General features: G+C 36.8%; 2 protein-coding genes across 2 annotated transcripts; both read right to left on the bottom strand.

The window, feature by feature from the left end:
* Positions 1 to 4,184: 4,184 nt before the first annotated feature.
* Positions 4,185 to 6,641, bottom strand: ppp1r3g (protein phosphatase 1 regulatory subunit 3G). The gene has a single exon (XM_062441318.1). It carries the CDS (start codon positions 6,608 to 6,610, stop codon positions 5,819 to 5,821), a length of 792 nt encoding a protein of 263 aa, XP_062297302.1. The 5' UTR covers positions 6,611 to 6,641; the 3' UTR covers positions 4,185 to 5,818.
* An 8,011-nt stretch (positions 6,642 to 14,652) lies between these two features.
* Positions 14,653 to 25,494, bottom strand: LOC134002063 (cytochrome b5). The gene is made up of 5 exons (XM_062441332.1): positions 25,227 to 25,494; positions 16,815 to 16,943; positions 16,330 to 16,359; positions 16,204 to 16,238; positions 14,653 to 15,624 (listed from the first exon to the last, which is right to left on the bottom strand). Exons 1-5 carry the CDS (start codon positions 25,362 to 25,364, stop codon positions 15,543 to 15,545), a joined length of 414 nt encoding a protein of 137 aa, XP_062297316.1. The 5' UTR covers positions 25,365 to 25,494; the 3' UTR covers positions 14,653 to 15,542.
* Between the last annotated feature and the right edge of the window lie 765 nt (positions 25,495 to 26,259).

The raw sequence follows: 26,259 nt of genomic DNA, 5'->3' as shown, positions 1-26,259 counted from the left end.
GGGAGGAAGAAGGAAGGAAAGGAGGGAAGAAGGGACAAAGAAGGAAGGAAGGGAGGGAGGAAGGAAGGAAGGAACAAAGGAAGAAGGATGTAAGGGAGGAAGAAGGAAGGAAAGGAGGGAGGAAGGAAGGAGGGAAGGAAAGAAGGAAAGGAGGAAGGAAAGGAAGGAAGGGAGGACGGAGGAAGGAAGGAACGGAGGAAGAAGGAAGGAAAGGAGGGAGGAAGAGGGAAGGAAAGGAGGAAGAAGGAATTAAAGGAGGGAGGAAGGAAGGAAGGGAGGAAGAAGGAAGGAAAGGAGGGAGGAAGGAAGGTAGGAGGGAGGGAGGAAAGAAGGAAGGAGGGAGGGAGAAAGGAAAAGAGGAAGGGAGGAAGGACGACACGAAGGTTAAATATAGTAATAAAGGCAGAAACTCACATATTCTTTCATATTTACAACTATATAGATCTTTTAGATTTTGGAGCACTTTTACTTCCCTGTATTTAATTTGCTCTTACTTTATATTTCCACTCCTCTGAATATTTTACCTCATGAAATAATAAAACCCAGAGAGATGAATCAGCAGCATGTGGGTGATATTTCATGCTTCATCACTTTGAACCTCAGTCAGTGTTGACCGATCAAACAGACGCGCTGCGGTTTGGCAACAGGAATATTTTTCAGAGGCGTTTGGACTTCTGGACTTTGGTCGCCGCCGTGTAAAGAGCGATGATCAAGAATCCGTCTCACTGTGCATCTTCAACCTCATGGAAAGGGTTAGAAAAGTAATAGAAACACTGTTTAAAATGTAAATAAAACCAGAATGCAGTGATTTTCAAATCTGATAAACTCATATTTTATTCACAATAGAGCATGAAATGAAAAAATATTACATCATGAATAAAATATGAGCTCATTTTTAATTTGATGGCAGCAAAACAAGTCTCAGAAAAGTTTGGATGGAGGGAACAAAAGGCGGGAAAAGTGAGTTATGCTTAAAAGAAACTAATGAGGTTAATTGGCAAAAGGTTAAAAACATGATTGGGTATAAAAATAAGAGTATTTTAAAGGCTGTCAGAAGTAAATATTCCCATTTATCCCCATTTGTTTCCATTTATGTCCATTTATCCCCATTTATTTCCATTTATCTCCATTTATTCCCATTTATCTCCATTTATCCCCATTTATTTCCATTTATCTCCATTTATTCCCATTTATCCCCATTTATTTCCATTTATCCCCATTTATTTCCATTTATCTCCATTTATTCCCATTTATCTCCATTTGTTTCCATTTATTTCCATTTATCTCCATTTATTCCCATTTATCTCCATTTATGTCCATTTATTTCCATTTATCTCCATTTATCCCCATTTATTTCCATTTATCTCCATTTATTCCCATTTATCTCCATTTATTTCCGTTTATTTCCATTTATCTCCATTTATTTCCATTTATTTCCATTTATCTCCATTTATCCCCATTTATCTCCATTTATTTCCATTTATTTCCATTTATTTCCAATTATCTCAATTTATCTCCATTTATCTCCATTTATTTCCATTTATGTCCATTTATTTCCATTTATCTCCATTTATCCCCATTTATTTCCATTTATCTCCATTTATTCCCATTTATCTCCATTTATTTCCGTTTATTTCCATTTATCTCCATTTATTTCCATTTATTTCCATTTATCTCCATTTATCCCCATTTATCTCCATTTATTTCCATTTATTTCCAATTATCTCAATTTATCTCCATTTATCTCCATTTATCTCCATTTATTTCCATTTATCTCCATTTATTTCCATATATCTCCATTTAATCCCATTTATTCCCATTTATTTCCATTTATTTCCATTTATTCCCATTTATTTCCATTTATCTCCATTTATTTCCATTTATCTCCATTTATTCCCATTTATTCCCATTTATCTCCATTTATCTCCATTTATTCCCATTAAGTATGAAAGTTAATTACAGTCTTTTCCAATCAAACTGATCGATACTGAACATCAAACGAGTTTCTATAGTTTACAAAAACTTCCTGAAACATTACATCTTAATATCTGTAACTACACTGTTAACAATCAGCAGGTTTTTAGAGTAAATTCTTACAATAAACTATGTAATCACACTTTTATAATGCATGGTGGGTGATTATTCTGAATTTTACAGTAAATTTAATAGTAATTACTGTGATAAACGTACAGCACCATAATGTAATTTAGACATTAACTATTATAGTTATTACAGTAAACTGTTTCAAGATTTCTGTGTCTGGATTTAATGGGCGGATCTGAAAATCACCGCTGCGTTACGTAACGTGGCCAATAACCAATACTACTACTACAGTCTACAGTTAGCCAGTTAGCTGAGTTAGCCGCCGAGCTAGCCGTCGAGTTAGCCTCCGAGCTTGCAGCCGAGCTAGCAGCCAAGCTAGCCACCGAGTTAGCCACCGAGCTAGCCGCCGAGCTAGCCATTGAGTTAGCAGCAGAAAGCTCTCAGACCTAGTGTCCATGTTTTTGGTAGAGGTGGTGACTTTGATTGACAGGTGACACTCGGTAGGGGGCGGGGCTTCAGCGGACTCGGCGGCCACTCCCGCAGCGTTTGGGAGAAGACAAAATAGGCAGACTGTTACACAACTTTGAAGCCTAATTTCATATATTTGGCGATTTTTTTAATCATTCAAATTTGGCAGGGTGGTTAACAACACACTTTTCTGTGGTATGTTAAACTCAGAACACATATTTATTCTTACTTTACACGGACTTTAACCCTTAAAATGCTGTTCATATTAAATTTGACCCATTTATATATTTCAGAGCAGCAGAAACAAAAATAAATCATCTTTATTTTTGTGCAGCTGATACTGATGTGTTAAATTTGACCCAAATTAAATATAAGAAAGTTCACATTCAACAACATTCATTTACACTATAATATAATATAACTATGATTGTTTTTTACTCCATAAATAAAGAATAAACTGTCTCTCTGCTCTTTAACAGCTTCATTAAGGATTAATCACTTTATATTTATTAATGCCTGATGAGCTTTATTTATGAATAAAAAACAGATTTGTGGTGCAGATGTTTAATTATGAATAATTAATGGATACTGTCACAATATGAGCAGCATGTCAAGGTCTGTTATATTTATATTTAATCACATCAGCAGGTGATCAACGACTAAAATATGATTTAATCAGGTTTGTGAGTCATTAAAAAAATAATCTCAGGAGCATTTTATAGATCAAAGAGAAGTCTTTACCATCTGAGAAGTGTTGTTAATTATCTCAATATAATAGTTAATTATCCTTATTAGTCTTCCTTAATTATACAACTGAACATGTCTGCAGTTGAAAGCATCATTTAGCTTTATATTAATTAATTCATCTCAAATTAATTATGAATGAGCAGCAGTGAGGTCCGATCTGTCCTTCCTCCCTCCCTCCTTCTCTCTTTCTTTCTTTCCTCTCTCTTTCCACCCTCCATCCCCCTTTCTTCCTTCCTTCTGTCCTTTTTCCCTACCTCCCTCCTTCCTCCCTCCCTCCTTCTCTTTTTCTTTCCTCCCCCCTACCTTCTTTCCTCTGTCCTTCTTTCCTTCTTTCCTACCTTCCTCCCTTCCTCTTTTCCTTTCTCCCTCCTAGCTTCCTCCCTTCTTTCTTTCTTCCCTCCCTCCTACCTACCTTCCTTCCTTCTTTCCTCCGTCCTTCCTTTCTTCCTTTCCTCCCTTCCTTCTTTCCTTTCCTCCCTTCCTTCCTCCTTTCCTTCCTTCTTCCTCCCTTCCTTCCTTCCCCTTTTCCTTTCTCCCTCCTACCTTCCTTCCTCCTTTCCTCCCTCCCTCCTTCCTCCCTTCCTTCCTTACTTCCTCCTTTCCTTCCTTCTTCCTCCCTTCCTTCTTTCCTTCCTTCCTTCCTCCCTCCTTTCCTTCCTTCCTTCCCTCCTTCCTTCCTCCCTCCTTCCTCCCTTCCTTTTTCCTCCCTTCCATCCATCCTTCCTTCCTTCCTTCCTTCCTTCCTCCTTTCCTTCCTTCCTTCCTTCCTTCCTTGAATCGAGGACAACAGGAGGGTTAAAGGATAAAGCAGTACAAAGTTTTTATGGTTACACCACTTAGACATTTTTACCATAATCCTCTAATATATTCTCTCTAAATGGATTAAAAGCAGAAATTTGATGCTGGGTCCACAAAAAAAGAATGTGTGCAAGTTATTCATACGTTTATTTTCACATTTTAACCCTTTAAATTTAAACTAAACCACATGGACACTAACAAACATCATTGGATTGAATTAGATAAAACAGGTGTATCTAATAAAGAGGCCGGTTATATCAGGAGGCTACAGCAGCTTAATCCGGCCTCATTAACATATTTTATTCTCATTAACAGAAGGAGTCCAGGAGCAGAGGTGAGTGTTTCTGACTGTCAGCAAGAGTTCTGACCAGAGTCCATCGATCCGAGTGGAACAGAAGAAGAAGAATATCCATAAATGTTGTTGTTGTCCTTTAGAAACACGAGTTTTCCAATCAGATAAATGAATCCTTAGAGGTAGAAAAGGTAGAAATGAAGGGAACATGAACTAATGAGCATCTTTGGATTCTTTGGATGATTGTCTGCACTGTAAAAAAATAAAATCCCATCGTTTTTACGGGTGTAAAAACTGTTTAAAATTGCATTGCATTGGATTTCTGCTGAATTAGCACAACCATTATGTTATTAAACCACTTTACATCAAACATCCATCCTGCTTATCTTCTGTAGCGGCTGGAGCCAATCCCTGCTGTCATTGGGCAAGAGGCGGAGTCAACCCTGGACAGGTCAGCAGTCCATCACACACAGAGAGAGAGCAGAGACATACATTCACACTCACAGGGTCAATGTAGAGTCACCAGTTAACCGAAGCCTAGATACTAGCTCTACACAGAATGGGTTTAGAACCCAGAACCCTCTGGTTGTGAGGTGACGGTGCAAACCACTACTCCACGATGCCGCCTGAGCTTAGTTGTCGCTTATTGTACATAGAGTCCAATTCCACTAAAAAAAATCCAAACAAACAACATTATTTAACCGCAAAAGCCTCATTATAAGATATATAAGATATAAGATTATATATTATATAAGATTATAAGACATTTCATGGCACAATATAAATCGTTTAACTGAATTTTTCCCTCAAAATCTACAAAAAATGTCATTTAAACTGCATGGTATTGCTTTTTGCATAGGTAATTTTCTACAAATATGTTTTTTCTTTTAACATATTCTTTCTTTTAAATTAAAAGTTATGTTTGGTTTAGTATTTTTTACAAAATATCATTGTAAAGTAAACAATGCTCCATTGTATTTCCATTTACAGGTTTTTCGATGTAATCATTTTACAGCATTTCAGTGTCAATTCTATGGACATTTTTTACAGTGTGGATGTTTTTTTCTTTGGTGTTTTTTTAAAAACTGCAGCATGAAACTAGTTCCCTGACCTCAGAACACAAAACTGCACAGCGGATGGATATCAAAGCTTTTCTTCCAGATAAAGAGCTTTTACGCACAGTTAAAGAGCTTTTACGCACAGATAAAGAGCTTTTACGCACAGATAAAAAGCTTTTACGCACAGATAGAGAGCTTTTACGTACAGATAAAGAGCTTTTACGTACATATAAAGAGCTTTAACATACAGATAAAGAGCTTTTACGCACAAATAAAGAGCTTTTACGCACAGATAGAGAGCTTTTACGTACAGATAAAGAGCTTTTACGTACAGATAAAGAGCTTCTACGCACAGATAGAGAGTTTTTTACGCACAGATGGAGAGCTAGCTTTTGCATGACGCACAGGCCGGTCAGGTGGCGTGGAAGGCAGCGCTGGTAAACGTGCCGCTGGATATGCAGTAGTACCTGAGGGTGTAGTTCTGCCCCTCGTTGTTGTCCCAGAACTCCCCCTCCCCACTCTTCAGGTAAACGGCGAAGTGCACAGCCGTGCCGGGCTCCATGAAGGGCGGCGTGTACACGGTGAAGCTGTACCTCTCCCCTACGAGGCCCGGCTGATCCACGGGCACGGACAGAGCCTGCGCGTCCACGTGGGTGAGCCAGTTGTTGAAGGTGTACCTGACTCCGACTTCTCTGTCAGCGCAGCCGGTGAAGACCCGGATCTTCCCCCGCACGTCAAAGTGTGTGATGGAGACCTTCTCCAGACAGACACGGAGCTTTTGCACTCTGCTCTCCGGGTCTCGTGGCTCCGGGAAGCACGCGACCAACCGGTCCGTCTGCAGACTGGTATTAAAACTATGGCACAGATCGGTGAGTGAGTCCTGCTGTGGTGGCGGGAAGCTCTTGTGCCGGGACAGAACCTTGCTGGGGATCTGCGGGTCTTCCAGAGTGCTGAAGTGTTTGACGCTGGCCAGGTTCAGACCCATCGAGTCGGCGAACTTCACCCGTTTCCTCCCGTTACTACCGGGGGCGCCGTCCAGGAGCGCTGCCGGGTAGGTGGGCAGGGACTGAGCTCTCCTCCTGTCTCTCATGAACTTCTCCAGGTGAGACGCGTCCACCTCATCGTCCAGGTCTTCCTCCTCCTCCTCTTCCTCCTGCTGCTCCAGGCCGTTCTCCGCGGGCTCTCCCCCGGTGTAACGGGACATGTCTGCCCGGCTGCCCGGCCTGTGTGTCTGCTGCAGGTCGGTGAGGACTCCGGTCAGTTTGTATAGAGTACACGCCCCCCCTCACCCCCCCCAAACTGACAACATAGTGACAACAGAGCGCGTGAGCAGCTGCACGCGCTCTTGTTGTCACCATGTCTGTGTAACTTTCACCTGTTTGCGTGCAGAACCTGCAACACTGGAGATTTTAGACCCTTTCAATGGAGCTCAGGCCTGTAGAACCTGATAATGTAATAATAATGATAATGTAATAATAAAACCTCATAACTCAATAATAAAATGTAATAAAACCTGATAATGTAATAAAGTGCATTTGCAGGGTGTTTTATTACATTATCAGGTTCTACAACCATTTTTATGGGGGCTTGTAGAACCTGATAATGTAATAATTTCCCAATAATGTAATAAAAAAAATGTATAACTCCATAATAAAATGTAATGTTATTACAATATTGGGAAATTATTACATTATTAGGTTCTGCAAAAATAAGGTGAACCCCATAATGTAATAATTTATTACGTCATCGCTACAGACATTGATACATTATTGGGAAATGCTTTTTATTACATTATCAGGAAGTTATTACATTATCAGGTTTTATTACTGTAGAACCTGATAATGTAATAATATCCCAATAATGTAATAAAAAAACCACATAACTCAATAAAAAATGTAATAAAACCTGATAATGTAATAAAATGCATTTCCTAATAATGTAACAATCTCTGTAGCGATGATGTCATAAATTATTACATTATTGGGTTAACCTTATTTTAGCAGAACCTAATAATGTAATAATTTTTCAATATTGTAAAAACATTATTACATTTTTTATTGAGCTTTGAGGGTTTTTTATTGCATTATTGGGAAATTATTACATTATCAGGTTCTAAATAAGGTTTAACCCAATAATGTAATAATTTATGACATCATCGCTACAGACATTGATACATTATTGGGAAATGCACTTTATTACATTATCAGGTTTTATTACATTTTTTATTGAGTTATGAGGTTTTTTTATTACATTATTAGGGAAGTCGAAAAATCAAAGATAATAATAGAAATACATTATAAAACAAATAATTGAAAATATAAATGTATGTATATAGTCAATTAAGATCAGTGTGGTTTATTTATTCACTTCAATGTAAAAAAAAAAAAAACTTATTATTATTATTATTATATAAGCACACTGGTTGACCTGCGTTTCCACGTTGGCTCAAATGTTGAAATTCAAAGTTCAATTTTTTTTTTTTTTTTTTAAAGGGGAAATTTGAACATCAACATGACAACATGGCTCAAATCTGCTGATGAAGCTCTTTTCACTATGATACTGATTTACTTACTATTAATTTATAGTAGCTTAATATTTATAATCAGTACAGTAAATAAGTCTAATTATGTTGTTAAAGTTTTATCTTATGATTATTTGATTGATTTTTTAAATGTAATTCAGCTTTTTTATGGCTGATATTTGATTGATTTTGTCTTATTAAGAATAATCGTGCATATACTCACATACAGTACACATATGCTTTCTGAGAAGTAAAAGCAGATGTTATATAACAGCTGTATGAGTGCGTCACACAGCAGCATGTCAACAAACACGCGTCGTCACCACCGTCATCGTCCTGACGCTTTAATGTTTTCTTTCTTTTTTTTCTTTAATAGATTAAATATGCAGCAGAAATGTCCTTATTTAGACCTCAGAGTTTGTGTGCAGAGCTCAAACATTAAAGGTTTTAACTGCTTCGTCTCCTCACAGCTGCTGCAGGAATCACACATGATGCAACATCTGGAACAGAATAAACAATAATGTTAAAAAAATTCTGCTTTATTTACAAATATACCACAAAAAACTACGGTAATAAAGCGTATAATGTGTCAGACAATAACAAGCTATAACTAGAACCACTGAGTTCATGTGTTCCTCAGTTTAGGTCAATATTACGTCACTGTGTTCACTTTATCTGTCTTCTGTTGTTGTGACCCAAAAAAACTCTCAATGTTTGAGTTCATGTACAAAACGACGTTCAGACGACGTTTAAAAGATATAAAAGTTATTAATTATTAATAAAAAACTGTCACGTGTCCGTTTAATCCGATTATTACAACGGAGTGTTAGGGCCAGACTAATAGAAACATTTTAATAGAGTTTTTTTGTTTGTTTGGAAATTACGAGAATAAAGTCGTAATATTACGAGAATAAAGTCGTAATATTGCGAGAAAAAAGTCGGAATATTATGAGAATGAAGTCGTAATATTACGAGAATAAAGTCGTAATATTTATGAGAATAAAGTCGTAATATTGCGAGAATAAAGTCGTAATATTAGTAGAAAAGAGTGATAATATTACGAGAAAAAATCGGAATATTACGAGAATAAAGTCGTAATATTACGAGAATAAAGTCGTAATATTATGAGAATAAAGTCGTAATATTGCGAGAATAAAGTCGTAATATTATGAGAATAAAGTCGTAATATTATGAGAATAAAGTCGTAATATTACGAGAATAAAGTCGTAATATTACGAGAATAAAGTCGTAATATTACGAGAATAAAGTCGTAATATTACGAGAATAATGTCGTAATATTACGAGAATAAAGTCGTAATATTTTATGAGAATAAAGTCGTAATATTGTGAGAATAAAGTCGTAATATTTATGAGAATAAAGTTGGAATATTACGAGAAAAAAATCGGAATATTACGAGAATAAAGTCGTAATATTAGGAGAAAAGAGTGATAATATTACGAGAATAAAGTCTTAATATTACAAGAATAAAGTCGTAATATTGCGAGAATAAAGTCGTAATATTATGAGAATAAAGTCGTAACATTTTATGAGAATAAAGTTGTAATATTACGAGAAAAAATCGTAATATAACGCGAAAAATCATAATATTACGAGAATAAAGTCGTAATATTTTATGAGAATAAAGTTGTAATATTACGAGAAAAAAATCGGAATATTACAAGAAAAAATCGTAATATTAGGAGAATAAACTCGTAATATTGCGAGAATAATGTCGTAATATTACGAGAATAATGTCGTAATATTACGAGAATAAAGTCGTAATATTTTGAGAATGAAGTCGTAATATTGCGAGAATAAAGTCGTAATATTCCGAGAAAAAAAATCGTAATATTCCGAGAAAAAAATCATAAAATTACGAGAATAAAGTCGTAATATTACGAGAATAAAGTCGTAATATTTTGAGAATGAAGTCGTAATATTGCGAGAATAAAGTCGTAATATTACGAGGAAAAAAATCATAAAATTACGAGAATAAAGTCGTAATATTACGAGAAAAAAATCGGAATATTACAAGAGAATAAAATCGGAATATTTGGAGAATAAACTCGTAATATTGCGAGAATAAACTCGTAATATTACGAGAATAAACTCGTAATATTACGAGAATAAAGTCGTAATATTATGAGAATAAAATCGTAATATTGCGAGAATAATGTCGTAATATTACGAGAATAAGGTCGTAATATTTTATGAGAATAAAGTCGTAATATTGCAAGAATAAAGTCGTAATATTACGAGAATAAAATCGTAATATTGCGAGAATAATGTCGTAATATTACGAGAATAAAGTCGTAATATTTTATGAGAATAAAGTCGTAATATTACGAGAAAAAATCGTAATATTACAAGAAAAAAAATCGTAATATTATGAGAATAAACTCGTAATATTGCGAGAATAAAGTCGTAATATTTTATGAGAATAAAGTCGTAATATTACGAGAAAAAAATCGTAATATTACAAGAAAAAAAATCGTAATATTATGAGAATAAACTCGTAATATTGCGAGAATAAAGTCGTAATATTACGAGAATAAAGTCGTAATATTACGAGAATAAAGTCGTAATATTACGAGAATAAAGTCGTAATATTACGAGAAAAGAGTGATAATATTATGAGAATAAAATCGTAATATTGCGAGAATAATGTCGTAATATTACGAGAATAAAGTCGTAATATTTTATGAGAATAAAGTCGTAATATTGCGAGAATAAAGTCGGAATATTACGAGAATAAAATCGTAATATTGCGAGAATAATGTCATAATATTACGAGAATAAAGTCGTAATATTTTATGAGAATAAAGTCGTAATATTACCAGAAAAAAATCGTAATATTACAAGAAAAAAAATCGTAATATTATGAGAATAAACTCGTAATATTGCGAGAATAAAGTCGTAATATTACGAGAATAAAGTCGTAATATTACGAGAATAAAGTCGTAATATTAGGAGAAAAGAGTGATAATATTACGAGAATAAATTCGTAATATTACAAGAAAAAAATCGTAATATTATGAGAATAAAGTCGTAATATTGCGAGAATAAAGTCGTAATATTACGAGAATAATGTCGTAATATTACGAGAATAAAGTCGTAATATTTTATGAGAATAAAGTCGTAATATTGCGAGAATAAAGTCGTAATATTACGAGAATAAAGTCGTAATATTTTATGAGAATAAAATCGTAATATTGCGAAAATAATGTCATAATATTACGAGAATAAAGTCGTAATATTTTATGAGAATAAAGTCGTAATATTACGAGAAAAAAATCGTAATATTACAAGAAAAAAAATCGTAATATTATGAGAATAAACTCGTAATATTGCGAGAATAAAGTCGTAATATTACGAGAATAAAGTCGTAATATTACGAGAATAAAGTCGTAATATTATGAGAATAAAATCGTAATATTGCGAGAATAATGTCGTAATATTACGAGAATAAAGTCGTAATATTTTATGAGAATAAAGTCGTAATATTGCGAGAATAAAGTCGTAATATTACGAGAATAAAATCGTAATATTGCGAGAATAATGTCATAATATTACGAGAATAAAGTCATAATATTTTATGAGAATAAAGTCGTAATATTACGAGAAAAAAATCGTAATATTACAAGAAAAAAATCGTAATATTATGAGAATAAACTCGTAATATTGCGAGAATAAAGTCGTAATATTACGAGAATAAAGTCAGAATATTACGAGAATAAAGACGTAATATTACGAGAATAAAGTCGTAATATTACGATAATAATGTTGTAATATTAGGAGAAAAGAGTGATAATATTATGGGAATAAAATCGTAATATTGCGAGAATAATGTCGTAATATTACGAGAATAAAGTCGTAATATTTTATGAGAATAAAGTCGTAATATTGCGAGAATAAAGTCGTAATATTACGAGAATAAAATCGTAATATTGCGAGAATAATGTCATAATATTACGAGAATAAAGTCGTAATATTTTATGAGAATAAAGTCGTAATATTACGAGAATAATGTTGTAATATTAGGAGAAAAGAGTGATAATATTATGGGAATAAAATCGTAATATTGCGAGAATAATGTCGTAATATTACGAGAATAAAGTCGTAATATTTTATGAGAATAAAGTCCTAATATTGCGAGAATAAAGTCGTAATATTACGAGAATAAAATCGTAATATTGCGAGAATAATGTCATAATATTACGAGAATAAAGTCGTAATATTTTATGAGAATAAAGTCGTAATATTACGAGAATAATGTTGTAATATTAGGAGAAAAGAGTGATAATATTATGGGAATAAAATCGTAATATTGCGAGAATAATGTCGTAATATTACGAGAATAAAGTCGTAATATTAGGAGAAAAGAGTCGTAATATTAGGAGAAAAGAGTGATAATATTACGAGAATAAAGTCGTAATATTATGAGAATAAAATCGTAATATTGCGAGAATAATGTCGTAATATTACGAGAATAAAGTCGTAATATTTTATGAGAATAAAGTCGTAATATTACGAGAAAAAAATCGTAATATTATGAGAATAAACTCGTAATATTGCGAGAATAAAGTCAGAATATTACGAGAATAAAGTCGTAATGGTCGTAATGGTCAGTATGAACAGGAGGAATCATTACAGTAAACATTATGAAGGGATCTTCTAATGGTCAGTATGAACAGGAGGAATCATTACTGTAAACATTATGAAGGGATCTTCTAATGGTCAGTATGAACAGGAGGAATCATTACAGTAAACATGATGAAGGGATCTTCTAATGGTCAGTATGAACAGGAGGAATCATTACAGTAAACACGATGAAGGGATCTTCTAAAGGTCAGTATGAACAGGAGGAATCATTACAGTAAACATGATGAAGGGATCTTCTAATGGTCAGTATGAACAGGAGGAATCATTACAGTAAACATGATGAAGGGATCTTCTAATGGTCAGTATGAACAGGATGAATCATTACAGCAAGATAAACACATGCTACTTTTGATTTAAGAAACATTTCAATAATTCTGAACTCGTCCTTTAACATTTAAATCCAGAAACTTTTCCAGCAGTGAGAATAACTTTTAGATTTTGTGTTCAAACTTGAGCAGAAATCAGTGATGTAATAAATCCACCAGGTGGCGCTGTGACTCTATTCTTCATGTTTTACCTCTAACACACTTTCTCACTACAGAGAAGTCTCCACCCAGAACATAAACTGTGTCATAACATCACTGAGACTTATTATTTATGTTATATTAATATGATCTTAATTAATAATCAGACTGTTTAATAAAGAACATTTGGGAGGTTTTAGCTGATTGGTTGTTTATTTGTACTTTAATCTTAAACTTTATATCATCTCTCTTTATTAACCTGTTTATCTTTTTATCTTTCTAACTAAACTCATCACTACAGTTTGATTCTTCTCCTTTTGTTTGAGTGTGTGTGTGTCTTTGATTTTAAGATGATAAGTACAAATATAAAGGAAGGAAGGAAAGGAGAGAGGAAGAAAGGAAGGGAGGAAGGAAAGAGGGAAGGAAGGAAGGTAAGAAGGAAAGAAGGAAGGAAGGACGGAGAAAAGAAAGAAGGAAGGTAGGAGGGAGGGAGGAAAGAAGGAAGGAGGGAGGGAGGAAGGAAGGAAAGAAGGACAGCAGAAAGAAGGAAGGGAGGATGGAAAGGAAGGACGGAGGAAAGAAGGAAGGAAGGTAGGCGGGAGAAAGGAAAAGAGGAAGGGAGGAAGGAAGGAAAGAAGGACAGAGGAAAGAAGGAAGGGAGGAAGGTAGGGGGAGGAAAGAAAGAGAAGGAAGGAAGGGAGGAAGGAAGGGGGATGTAGGAAGGAAAGGAGGAAAAAGAGAGGAAGGATAGAAAGAGAGAAGGAAGGACAAACGGAAGGAGGGAAGGGAGTAAAGAAGGAACAGTCAAAACAGACGAGGTCAATTTGACGACAGGAAGGTTAATATAATATAAATATATATTTATTACTTTAATTTGTGCAATAATAATATCACCTCTGATATATTAGCATTAAATACCAAAATTACTCTTGTAAATAATGTAAATGTCACGATTATTTTATATATTTTTACTATTATTTTGTACTTATTATTTATTGTTTTTTATTATTTTTCTTATTGCTGCTCTAATATTCTATTTTATTGTTAACTTGCTGCTGTAATAATGCACATTTCCTCATAGTGGGACTAATAATAAAGGAATATCTGATCTGATATTAACCTTCCTGTCGTCCTCCCGGGTCAATTTGACTGTTCATTCTTTCCTCCCTTCCTTCCTTCCGTCTGTCCTTCCTCCTTCTCTCTTTTTTGCCTTCTCTTTCCTCCATCCCTCCTTCTTTCCTCTTTTCCTTTCTCCCTCCCTCCTGCTTTCCTCCCTCCCCCATACCTTCCTTATTTCCTCCATCCATCCTTCCTTCCTTATTTCCTCCATCCATCCTTCCTTCCTTCCTCCCTTACTTCTTTCCTTTCCCCAATTCCTTCCTTCTTCCTTTCCTTCCTTCTTCCTATTTTCTTTTTCTCCCTCCCTCCCTCCTACCTTCCTCCCTTCCTTCACTCTTTTCCTTCCTTCCTCCCTTAACTCGAGGACAACATGAAGGTTAATTCAACTGGACTTTTTCTTTTTTTTTACTAATCTTAATCTCTCCGTCGCTCCTTCTTGTGTAAAATCTTTAAATATAAATATTTCAAATGGAAACGACTCACAGAAAACAGATTTATTCTTATAAGACATTAAATTGATTTATAAAAACGTTTCAACATGATGTTCGTATGATTAAAACTACACATCTCTGTACATGTTTATACTGTAAAGAGTCAATTAGTAGAAACATTAAAAAGGAATAATTCTGAAGTGATCGGCAGAAAGAAGAAAGAATAGCAGAACTTCTCTTTTAGCAGCTTCTGGTGTTTTTTCCCTGTCATCTGATTATCTTCACTTTGACTTTAAGAGCATTAAAAGTCATATTTCTCATAAAGGCACCGGCAGGTTTATGGCTACAAAGATCCACGTTGTTAAAAAAAAAAAAAAAAAAAAAAGAGAAACGTTTTGGTCTGATTCTTCCTGAATAATCAGGATTATACTTCATTCAGTGACCTCCATCAATACAAACATAACAACAGTTTCATATTGCATCATTACGATCTTCTGCTTAGTAACAACAGGTCTGAGCGAGAGTCACATGACTGCAGTGTGATGACATCATCATGGCTGCTGCTGCTGATTGTTTACATGTTGATTTACATTCAGTTACAAAGTTATAAAAAGATACAACAAATTATACATCCTCTGCTTTTTCTACACGATTACAAATGATCTGACTTCATTAGCGTAATGCCACGTGATTGGTTGTTTCATATAAAGCGCGAAATGAATCTTGGGTAATGTAGTACAGTGATGGGGGGGGAGGGAGGGGGCGTAGAGTTACAGGAGTTTCCCTCTGAGACTGTTTGTTTGAATCCTCTACGTCAGGGAGGAGCTGCAGCATCCGCGCCCTGCTATTGGCTGCTGCAGCTGTCAATCAGAGAGAAGGGGGCGGGGCTAGACTTTAGTGTGTGTTGATGACATCACAGCGGCTCGTTGCTGGTGATGTCACTCCTCTGAGCTGTACAGGCGGTACATCAGCATGACGATGCAGGCAGCCAGGCCGGGAATCAACCAGTTAGTCCACCAGCTGGAAGACACACAGAGAACCAGTTAAACCAGTTAGACCAGTTATAGAGACAGACAGTTTACTAACTAACTAGTTGTGTGTGTGTGTGTGTGTGTGTGTGTTGGTGTCTGTTTGTGTCTCTGACTGTGTGTGTGTGTGTGTCTGTTTGTGTCTCTGTCTGTGTGTGTGTGTGTGTGTGTGTTTGTGTGTCTGTCTCTGTGTGTGTGTGTGTGTGTGTTTGTGTGTCTGTCTGTCTGTCTGTCTCTGTGTGTGTGTGTGTGTGTGTGCATGTGTTTGTGTGTGCCTCTCTGTGCGTGTGTGTGTGTGTGTGCGTGTGTCTCTCTGTGCGTGGGTGTGTGTCTCTCTGTGTGTGTGTGTGTGTGTGTCTCTCTGTGCGTGTGTGTGTGTCTGTCTCTGTGTCTGTGTGCATGTGTTTGTGTGTTCTTGGGTTTGTGTGTGCCTCTCTGTGCGTGTGTGTGCGTGTGTCTCTCTGTGCGTGTGTGTGTGTGTGTGTGTGTGTGCGTGTGTGTGTCTCTCTGTGCGTGTGTGTGTGTGTGTCTGTGTGTGTGTCTCTGTGTGTGTGTGTGTGTGTGTGTGTACCTGGCGTCGTCCTTCAGAGTGGTCAGAGGTGTGTCCTGTTATAAAAACAAACATCAGAAACACAGAATCTAAACTTTAACAGTGTTAAATGATGATGATGTCATCACAGGAAGCTGCTTCACTTACCGTGGCAGTAGGGAGTTTATTAACGTCGTCCTGCAGAGACACACACACACACACACACACACACACACACACACACACACACACACACACACAGTTAGATGTTAACGCTGCATTCATCAAAACCTTTTTAAATTAAAATGAATATTCATAATTCTTCATAAAGTGTGGTAGCTTTCCTTTTCTCTAAAATTGGTCAAATTATTCTCAAACTACAAACTTTATTAAGAATAAATAAACTACATGTTGCCTGCCATCTCATTTACACACTGATTTTTACACTGTAATGTGCGTTTGCGACCACTAGATGGCAGCGTTCAGCAGAATGAAGCATAATGTAAGACAGAGGCTGAACTGAGCGGCTGCATAAAGGACCACTGGAAGATAAATAAGAAGTTTTTAACTGGAAATCATGTAAAGATATTCCAGTAGAGACACAGAGTATTAATATAGAGCTGGAGATGTGAGGCACACACACACACACTGACCGGGTGCAGCTCTCCTATAATCATGTCGCTGGCCATCTCTCTGGCGTCGGTCGAGTGTCCCACATCCTCGAAGCTCTCAGTGGCGTTTCCTCCCGCCTGCTCCCTCAGCACCTCCTCTCCTCCAGGGTGCTGAAACACACACAAAGAGAGAGAGACACACACACACACAGTTATCAGGAGGGTTCAGTAAGGATGTGGTCACACACACACACACACACACACACACACACACACACACACACACACACACACACACACACACACACACACACACACACACACACACACACACACACACACACACACACACACACACACACACACACACACACACACACACACACACACACACACAGTCAGGATGTGGTAACAGCTCCTAAAACAACTTCATGTGTTTTTTGGTTTTTAACACTTCTTCACATCCTGAGACTTTTAATGACACATTATAAACATTTATATTAATCACCGAACATTCTGATAACTGATTCATTGTTTTGAGTCATTTGTCATGAAGAAAATATATTTAACCCTTTACATACTGTCCATATTCTGACTCATAATTAGTTTCTACACCACAGAACATTTTATAGAATGTTATTCTTATTATTTCTTCTTCTTCTTCTTCTTCTTCTTTTGTATTTTCTTCTTTGTTTTTTATTCCTTTTCTTTCTGTCGTCACTTGTTCCGTCTCATTATCAGCTGTGAAGCAATTTGAACTATATTAACCTGAATGAAAGCTGCTGATATTACGCAATACCTCTGAGATACATCTAGAATAATATAATAGAGAAATGTGAACATAAAGTAGAAATAAAGCCTTTTTTAACCTCCTTCCTTCCTTCTGTCCTTCCTTCGTCCTGTCCTTCCTTCCTTCCTTCTGTCCTTCCTTCCTTCCTCCCTTCGTCCTGTCCTTCCTTCCTTTCTTCTTTCCTTCTGTCCTTCCTTCCTTCGTCCTGTCCTTCCTTCCTTCCTCCCTCCCTCCTTCCTTCGGTCCTTCTTTCCGTGCTTCCTTCCTTCTGTCCTTCCTTCCTTTCTCCTGTCCTTCCTTCCTTCTGTGCTTCCTCCCTCCCTCCTTCCCTTCCGTTCTTCCTTCCTTCCATCCTTCCTTCCTTCCTTCCGTCCTTCCTTCTGTCCTTCCTTCCTTCCTTCATTCTATCCTTCCATCCCTCCGTCCTTCCTTCCCTCCCTCTGTCTGTCCTTCCTTCCTTCCTTATGTCCTTCCATCCTTCCTGCCTTCTGTCTTTCTTTCCTTCCTTCCTTCCTTCATTCTGTCCTTCCTTCCTTCCTTCTGTCCTTCTTTCCTTCCTTCCTTCCTCCCTTGTATATGTATTCAGTAACATGTTAAATATTAAAGGTGTGACTTCCTTTGTAAAAAACATTTCATCAGTAACTGGAACAGATCACACTTCACATTTATAAGGAAATTCAGAGGAATGATGACGTTATTTCAGGATGTGGTAGAGCAGATTGTTGTATTCAAATATACAACTGACTCAGAATCAGCTTCACATCAGCCTCCTGTACTGATTCACCTCAGACTGAGACTATAACACCAGTCACAGTTACACCCTGATGGCCGGCAGATTGTCCTCCAGTGAACCATTAAACTCTGTCAGCTCCTCCCTTAAACTACTAACCTCTAGACATTTTAAAACATCTGATAATATGTCTCCTGCTTGTGTTTAGTAATTAATAATAAACGGAGCTGTAAAATGATTCTGGCTCCTGTAACCCGACCCATGAACACTGGGTGAAGCGTGAAAAGACGACTAATTATACAGCTGATTGAGCTGATGGTTCAAAGGTCAAAAAGCTCCAAAGATGTTTGTCACAATAATTAGATTAAGTGTGATTTAAAAGGATCATAAATACCTGATAACTTCCTCTATGTTTTATTAACCTTCCTGTCGTCCTCCCGTCTGTTTTGACTGTTCCTTCTTTCCTCCCTTCCTTCCTTCTGTCTGTCCTTCCTCCTTTCCTTCCTTCCTCCTTTCCCTCCCTCCTACCTTCTTTCCATCCTTCTTTCCTCCGTCCCTTCCTTATTTCCTTTCCTCCCTTTCTTCATCCCTCCTGTCCTTCCTTCCTCCCTCCTGTCCTTCCTCCCTCCTTTCCTTGTGCACCTCCAAAAAATCCTAACTACGCGTCACGGCAACGCGGACCGCAAAGGCTGTGATTGGTCCGCTCAAAACGTCAGTTCCTCCGGCAGTTGCTTCTTCCGGTCTTTCTTCCTGCAACACCGCCATTGTTATTAATAATGAACAAAAGATATGTGTTTTCTGTTATTAGCGCACATAGTGCAATGCTACATGCTACTGTAACCGGAAGATAAACAAGGATACGGATATGACTCCTCTGAAACCACACACACCCCCTAGCGGCATGGCGGTGAATTGCAGAGCAACGCGTTCCCTCGACGCAGAACTTCGAACAGGTCAACGGCGGGTCAACTCAGGCTTTAATGAGCAGAACAACCAGGAGTGTTATAAAGCACTGTCAAACTGAGTTCACAGTGAATTCAACACCAGACTTCAGTCAAGAAAAGACACATTTAACACCAGACTTCAGTCAAGAAAATACTCATTTAACACCAGACTTCAGTCAAGAAAAGACACATTTAACACCAGACTTCAGTCAAGAAAAGACACATTTAACACCAGACTTCAGTCAAGAAAAGACACATTTAACACCAGACTTCAGTCAAGAAAAGACACATTTAACACCAGACTTCAGCCAAGAAAAAGACACATTTAACACCAGACTTCAGTCAAGAAAAGACTCATTTAACACCAGACTTCAGTCAAGAAAAGACACATTTAACACCAGACTTCAGTCAAGAAAAGACTCATTTAACACCAGACTTCAGCCAATAAAAGACTCATTTAACACCAGACTTCAGTCAAGAAAAGACTCATTTAACACCAGACTTCAGCCAAGAAAAGACTCATTTAACACCAGACTTCAGTCACGAAAAGACACATTTAACACCAGACTTCAGTCAAGAAAAGACACATTTAACACCAGACTTCAGTCACGAAAAGACTCATTTAACACCAGACTTCAGTCAAGAAAAGACACATTTAACACCAGACTTCAGTCAAGAAAAGACACATTTAACACCAGACTTCAGCCAAGAAAAGACTCATTTAACACCAGACTTCAGCCAATAAAAGACTCATTTAACACCAGACTTCAGTCAAGAAAAGACACATTTAACACCAGACTTCAGTCAAGAAAAGACACATTTAACACCAGACTTCAGTCAAGAAAAGACTCATTTCAACACCAGACTTCAGCCAAGAAAAGACAACATTTAACACCAGACTTCAGTCAAGAAAAGACACATTTAACACCAGACTTCAGCCAAGAAAAGACACATTTAACACCAGACTTCAGTCAAGAAAAGACTCATTTAACACCAGACTTCAGCCAATAAAAGACACATTTAACACCAAACTTCAGTCAAGAAAAGACTCATTTAACACCAGACTTCAATCAAGAAAAGACACATTTAACACCAGACTTCAGTCAAGAAAAGACACATTTAACAACAGACTTCAGTCACGAAAAGACACATTTAACAACAGACTTCAGCCAAGAAAAGACACATTTAACACCAGACGTCAGTCACGAAAAGACACATTTAACAACAGACTTCAGTCACGAAAAGACACATTTAACACCGGACTTCAGTCACGAAAAGACACATTTAACACCGGACTTCAGTCACGAAAAGAACACATTTAACACCAGACTTCAGCCAAGAAAAGACACATTTAACACCGGACTTCAGTCACGAAAAGACACATTTAACACCAGACTTCAGCCAAGAAAAGACTCATTTCAACACCAGACTCCAGTTAAGAAAAGACACATTTAACACCAGACTTCAGCCAAGAAAAGACTCATTTAACACCAGACTTCACCCAAGAAAAGACTCATTTAACACCAGACTTCAGCCAAGAAAAGACTCATTTAACACCAGACTTCAGCCAAGAAAAGACACATTTAACACCAGACTTCAGCCAAGAAAAGACACATTTAACACCAGACTTCAGCCAAGAAAAGACTCATTTAACACCAGACTTCAGCCAAGAAAAGATACATTTAACACCAGACTTCAGCCAAGAAAAGACTCATTTAACACCAGACTTCAGTCAAGAAAAGACACATTTAACACCAGACTTCAGTCACGAAAAGACACATTTAACACCAGACTTCAGTCACGAAAAGACACATTTAACACCAGACTTCAGCCAAGAAAAGACACATTTAACACCAGACTTCAGTCAAGAAAAGACAACATTTAACACCAGACTTCAGTCAAGAAAAGACTCATTTAACACCAGACTTCACCCAAGAAAAGACTCATTTCAACACCAGACTTCAGCCAAGAAAAGACACATTTAACACCAGACTTCAGCCAAGAAAAGACACATTTAACACCAGACTTCAGCCAAGAAAAGACTCATTTAACACCAGACTTCAGCCAAGAAAAGATACATTTAACACCAGACTTCAGCCAAGAAAAGACTCATTTAACACCAGACTTCAGTCAAGAAAAGACACATTTAACACCAGACTTCAGTCACGAAAAGACACATTTAACACCAGACTTCAGCCAAGAAAAGACACATTTAACACCAGACTTCAGTCAAGAAAAGACTCATTTAACACCAGACTTCAACCAAGAAAAGACACATTTAACACCAGACTTCAGCCAAGAAAAGACTCATTTAACACCAGACTTCAGTCAAGAAAAAGACTCATTTAACACCAGACTTCAGCAAAGAAAAGACTCATTTAACACCAGACTTCAGTCAAGAAAAAGACTCATTTAACACCAGACTTCAGTCAAGAAAGACACATTTAACACCAGACTTCAGGCAAGAAAAGACACATTTAACACCAGACTTCAGCCAAGAAAAGACTCATTTAACACCAGACTTCAGCCAAGAAAAGACTCATTTACCACCAGACTTCAGTCAAGAAAAGACACATTTAACACCAGACTTCAGCCAAGAAAAGACTCATTTAACACCAGACTTCAGCCAAGAAAAGACTCATTTAACACCAGACTTCAGCCAAGAAAAGACTCATTTAACACCAGACTTCAGCCAAGAAAAGACACATTTAACACCAGACTTCAGTCAAGAAAAGACACATTTAACACCAGACGTCAGTCAAGAAAAGACACATTTAACACCAGACTTCAGTCAAGAAAAGACACATTTAACACCAGACTTCAGCCAAGAAAAGACTCATTTAACACCAGACTTCAGTCAAGAAAAGACCCATTTAACACCAGACTTCAGTCAAGAAAAGACACATTTAACACCAGACTTCAGTCAAGAAAGGACACATTTAACACCAGACTTCAGCCAAGAAAAGACTCATTTAACACCAGACTTCAGCCAAGAAAAGATACATTTAACACCAGACTTCAGCCAAGAAAAGACTCATTTAACACCAGACTTCAGTCAAGAAAAGACACATTTAACACCAGACTTCAGTCACGAAAAGACACATTTAACACCAGACTTCAGCCAAGAAAAGACACATTTAACACCAGACTTCAGTCAAGAAAAGACTCATTTAACACCAGACTTCAGCCAAGAAAAGACACATTTAACACCAGACTTCAGTCAAGAAAAGACAACATTTAACACCAGACTTCAGTCAAGAAAAAGACTCATTTAACACCAGACTTCACCCAAGAAAAGACTCATTTCAACACCAGACTCCAGTCAAGAAAAGACACATTTAACACCAGACTTCAGCCAAGAAAAGACTCATTTAACACCAGACTTCACCCAAGAAAAGACACATTTAACGCCAGACTTCAGTCGAGAAAAGACTCATTTAACACCAGACTACAGTCACGAAAAGACTAATTTAACACCAGACTTCAGTCAAAAAAAAGACACATTTAACACCAGACTTCAGTCACGAAAAGACACATTTAACACCAGACTTCAGCCAAGAAAAGACACATTTAACACCAGACTTCAGTCAAGAAAAGACACATTTAACACCAGACTTCAGCCAAGAAAAGACTCATTTAACGCCAGACTTCAGTCAAGAAAAGACTCATTTAACGCCAGACTTCAGTCAAGAAAAGACACATTTAACACCAGACTTCAGTCACGAAAAGACTAATTTAACACCAGACTTCAGTCACGAAAAGACACATTTAACACCAGACTTCAGCCAAGAAAAGACACATTTAACACCAGACTTCAACCAAGAAAAGACTCATTTAACACCAGACTTCAACCAAGAAAAGACTCATTTAACACCAGACTTCAACCAAGAAAAGACACATTTAACACCAGACTTCAGCCAAGAAAAGACTCATTTAACACCAGACTTCAACCAAGAAAAGACTCATTTAACACCAGACTTCAACCAAGAAAAGACACATTTAACACCAGACTTCAGCCAAGAAAAGACTCATTTAACACCAGACTTCAGTCAAGAAAAAGACTCATTTAACACCAGACTTCAGCAAAGAAAAGACTCATTTAACACCAGACTTCAGTCAAGAAAAAGACTCATTTAACACCAGACTTCAGTCAAGAAAGACACATTTAACACCAGACTTCAGGCAAGAAAAGACACATTTAACACCAGACTTCAGCCAAGAAAAGACTCATTTAACACCAGACTTCAGCCAAGAAAAGACTCATTTACCACCAGACTTCAGTCAAGAAAAGACACATTTAACACCAGACTTCAGCCAAGAAAAGACTCATTTAACACCAGACTTCAGCCAAGAAAAGACTCATTTAACACCAGACTTCAGCCAAGAAAAGACTCATTTAACACCAGACTTCAGCCAAGAAAAGACACATTTAACACCAGACTTCAGTCAAGAAAAGACACATTTAACACCAGACGTCAGTCAAGAAAAGACACATTTAACACCAGACTTCAGTCAAGAAAAGACACATTTAACACCAGACTTCAGCCAAGAAAAGACTCATTTAACACCAGACTTCAGTCAAGAAAAGACCCATTTAACACCAGACTTCAGTCAAGAAAAGACACATTTAACACCAGACTTCAGTCAAGAAAGGACACATTTAACACCAGACTTCAGCCAAGAAAAGACTCATTTAACACCAGACTTCAGCCAAGAAAAGACTCATTTACCACCAGACTTCAGTCAAGAAAAGACACATTTAACACCAGACTTCAACCAAGAAAAGACTCATTTAACACCAGACTTCAACCAAGAAAAGACTCATTTAACACCAGACTTCAACCAAGAAAAGACACATTTAACACCAGACTTCAGCCAAGAAAAGACTCATTTAACACCAGACTTCAACCAAGAAAAGACTCATTTAACACCAGACTTCAACCAAGAAAAGACACATTTAACACCAGACTTCAGCCAAGAAAAGACTCATTTAACACCAGACTTCAGTCAAGAAAAAGACTCATTTAACACCAGACTTCAGCAAAGAAAAGACTCATTTAACACCAGACTTCAGTCAAGAAAAAGACTCATTTAACACCAGACTTCAGTCAAGAAAGACACATTTAACACCAGACTTCAGGCAAGAAAAGACACATTTAACACCAGACTTCAGCCAAGAAAAGACTCATTTAACACCAGACTTCAGCCAAGAAAAGACTCATTTACCACCAGACTTCAGTCAAGAAAAGACACATTTAACACCAGACTTCAGCCAAGAAAAGACTCATTTAACACCAGACTTCAGCCAAGAAAAGACTCATTTAACACCAGACTTCAGCCAAGAAAAGACTCATTTAACACCAGACTTCAGCCAAGAAAAGACACATTTAACACCAGACTTCAGTCAAGAAAAGACACATTTAACACCAGACGTCAGTCAAGAAAAGACACATTTAACACCAGACTTCAGTCAAGAAAAGACACATTTAACACCAGACTTCAGCCAAGAAAAGACTCATTTAACACCAGACTTCAGTCAAGAAAAGACCCATTTAACACCAGACTTCAGTCAAGAAAAGACACATTTAACACCAGACTTCAGTCAAGAAAGGACACATTTAACACCAGACTTCAGCCAAGAAAAAGACAATTTAAGTCAATATAAAATAAAAACACATTGACCACCAGACTTCAATAAACAGTGAATTTAAGTAAAAAAAAAAGAATAATTTAAGACCAGATTTCAGTAAAGAGAAATAATAATTTTAAAAGAGAGATTCTTGCATAACTTTCTGGTGATTTTTCAGTTTTAAAGCAGAAATAAAACATCTGTATATGTGAGGTCTGACCACACACACACACACACACACACACACACACACACACACACACACACACACACACACACACACACACACACACACACACACACACATATTTCCTGTCTGATTTCCACATACAGTCTCTCTCACTAAACTCTTCCTCCTCACCTCTTCCAGAAACTTGGTGACATCGTAGACTTTGTTGTGAATGATGATCCATGTTGACTTGAAGGTGTTCTGCTCCTCCACCTCTGACAGTCTGTAGTATTTGAGTCCATCGGGGCTCCTCTCTTCACTTTCACCCATTGGAGCGCGTGAGAGCTGGGGCAGTAAGAAGCTGTAGAGGAGTTAACTGTGCTCCGTGACTCTGCACAAACACACCGACATTTAACCCAGTTCCTAACCGAGAGGAAAAGTCTGCAGAGTCTCAGCTGTGAGCTCACCGACGGCAAGACGGATACAATGTAACAAAGAGCATCCGGTTCACACGTTCAAAATAAAGTGCTCCATTATTATTGTTATTATTATTATTATTAACAGCAATTACTACAAATATTACTAGTACTAACATGACTACCAAAACTACTACTACTATTATTATTATCATTATTATTACTAATACTATTGTTACTATTACTATTACTACTACCATTATTATTAACTTAATTTATTCATTTCATTGCACCAAATAGCAGCTACTACTGTTAATTTATATACTACTACTACTACTATTACTATTACTTCTACTACTACTATTCATACTACTACTACTAATACTACTACTACTAATACTACTACTATTACTACTACTACTACTATTAATACTACTACTACTACTATTACTTCTACTACTACTACTACTACTATTAATACTTCTACTACTACTACAACTACAACTTTATTGTTTATTTAGTAAATAAATCATGACATGGGCTTAAATGGAGTCACAGTACCAATTAAACCCACTTTATTCATCAAATATCTTTATTTTATATTCCAACATCTACATGAACTAATGAATACATTTTACAATGAGAGATAAATGTTGCTTTATAAGAAATGATCTCCCTTATAAATCATGTCAGTATCCATGAAAAACAGCTGGACTTAGATTTTGGTGCTTAATGGGAACATTTACCCTAACAGCTGAAAACATTGGTTAGAAAATTAGAAAAGTCATCATTCTTAATATGTTTATACT

This window comes from Scomber scombrus, chromosome 20 (genome assembly GCF_963691925.1).
Source record: "Scomber scombrus chromosome 20, fScoSco1.1, whole genome shotgun sequence".
Classification (NCBI taxonomy): domain Eukaryota; kingdom Metazoa; phylum Chordata; class Actinopteri; order Scombriformes; family Scombridae; genus Scomber; species Scomber scombrus.
The sequence above is the reverse complement of the archived record's forward strand: the minus strand, read 5'-3'. Positions and strand labels throughout refer to the sequence as shown.

Coding starts and splice junctions, on each gene's coding strand:
- ppp1r3g (XM_062441318.1), bottom strand. CDS start 6,610: ATGTCCCGTTACACCGGGGGAGAGCCCGCGGAGAACGGCCTGGAGCAG.
- LOC134002063 (XM_062441332.1), bottom strand. CDS start 25,364: ATGGGTGAAAGTGAAGAGAGGAGCCCCGATGGACTCAAATACTACAGA. Junction 16,360..16,814: donor TTATAGGAGAGCTGCACCCG/GTCAGTGTGTGT, acceptor GTGTCTCTGCAG/GACGACGTTAATAAACTCCC. Junction 16,239..16,329: donor ATAAACTCCCTACTGCCACG/GTAAGTGAAGCA, acceptor TTTTTATAACAG/GACACACCTCTGACCACTCT.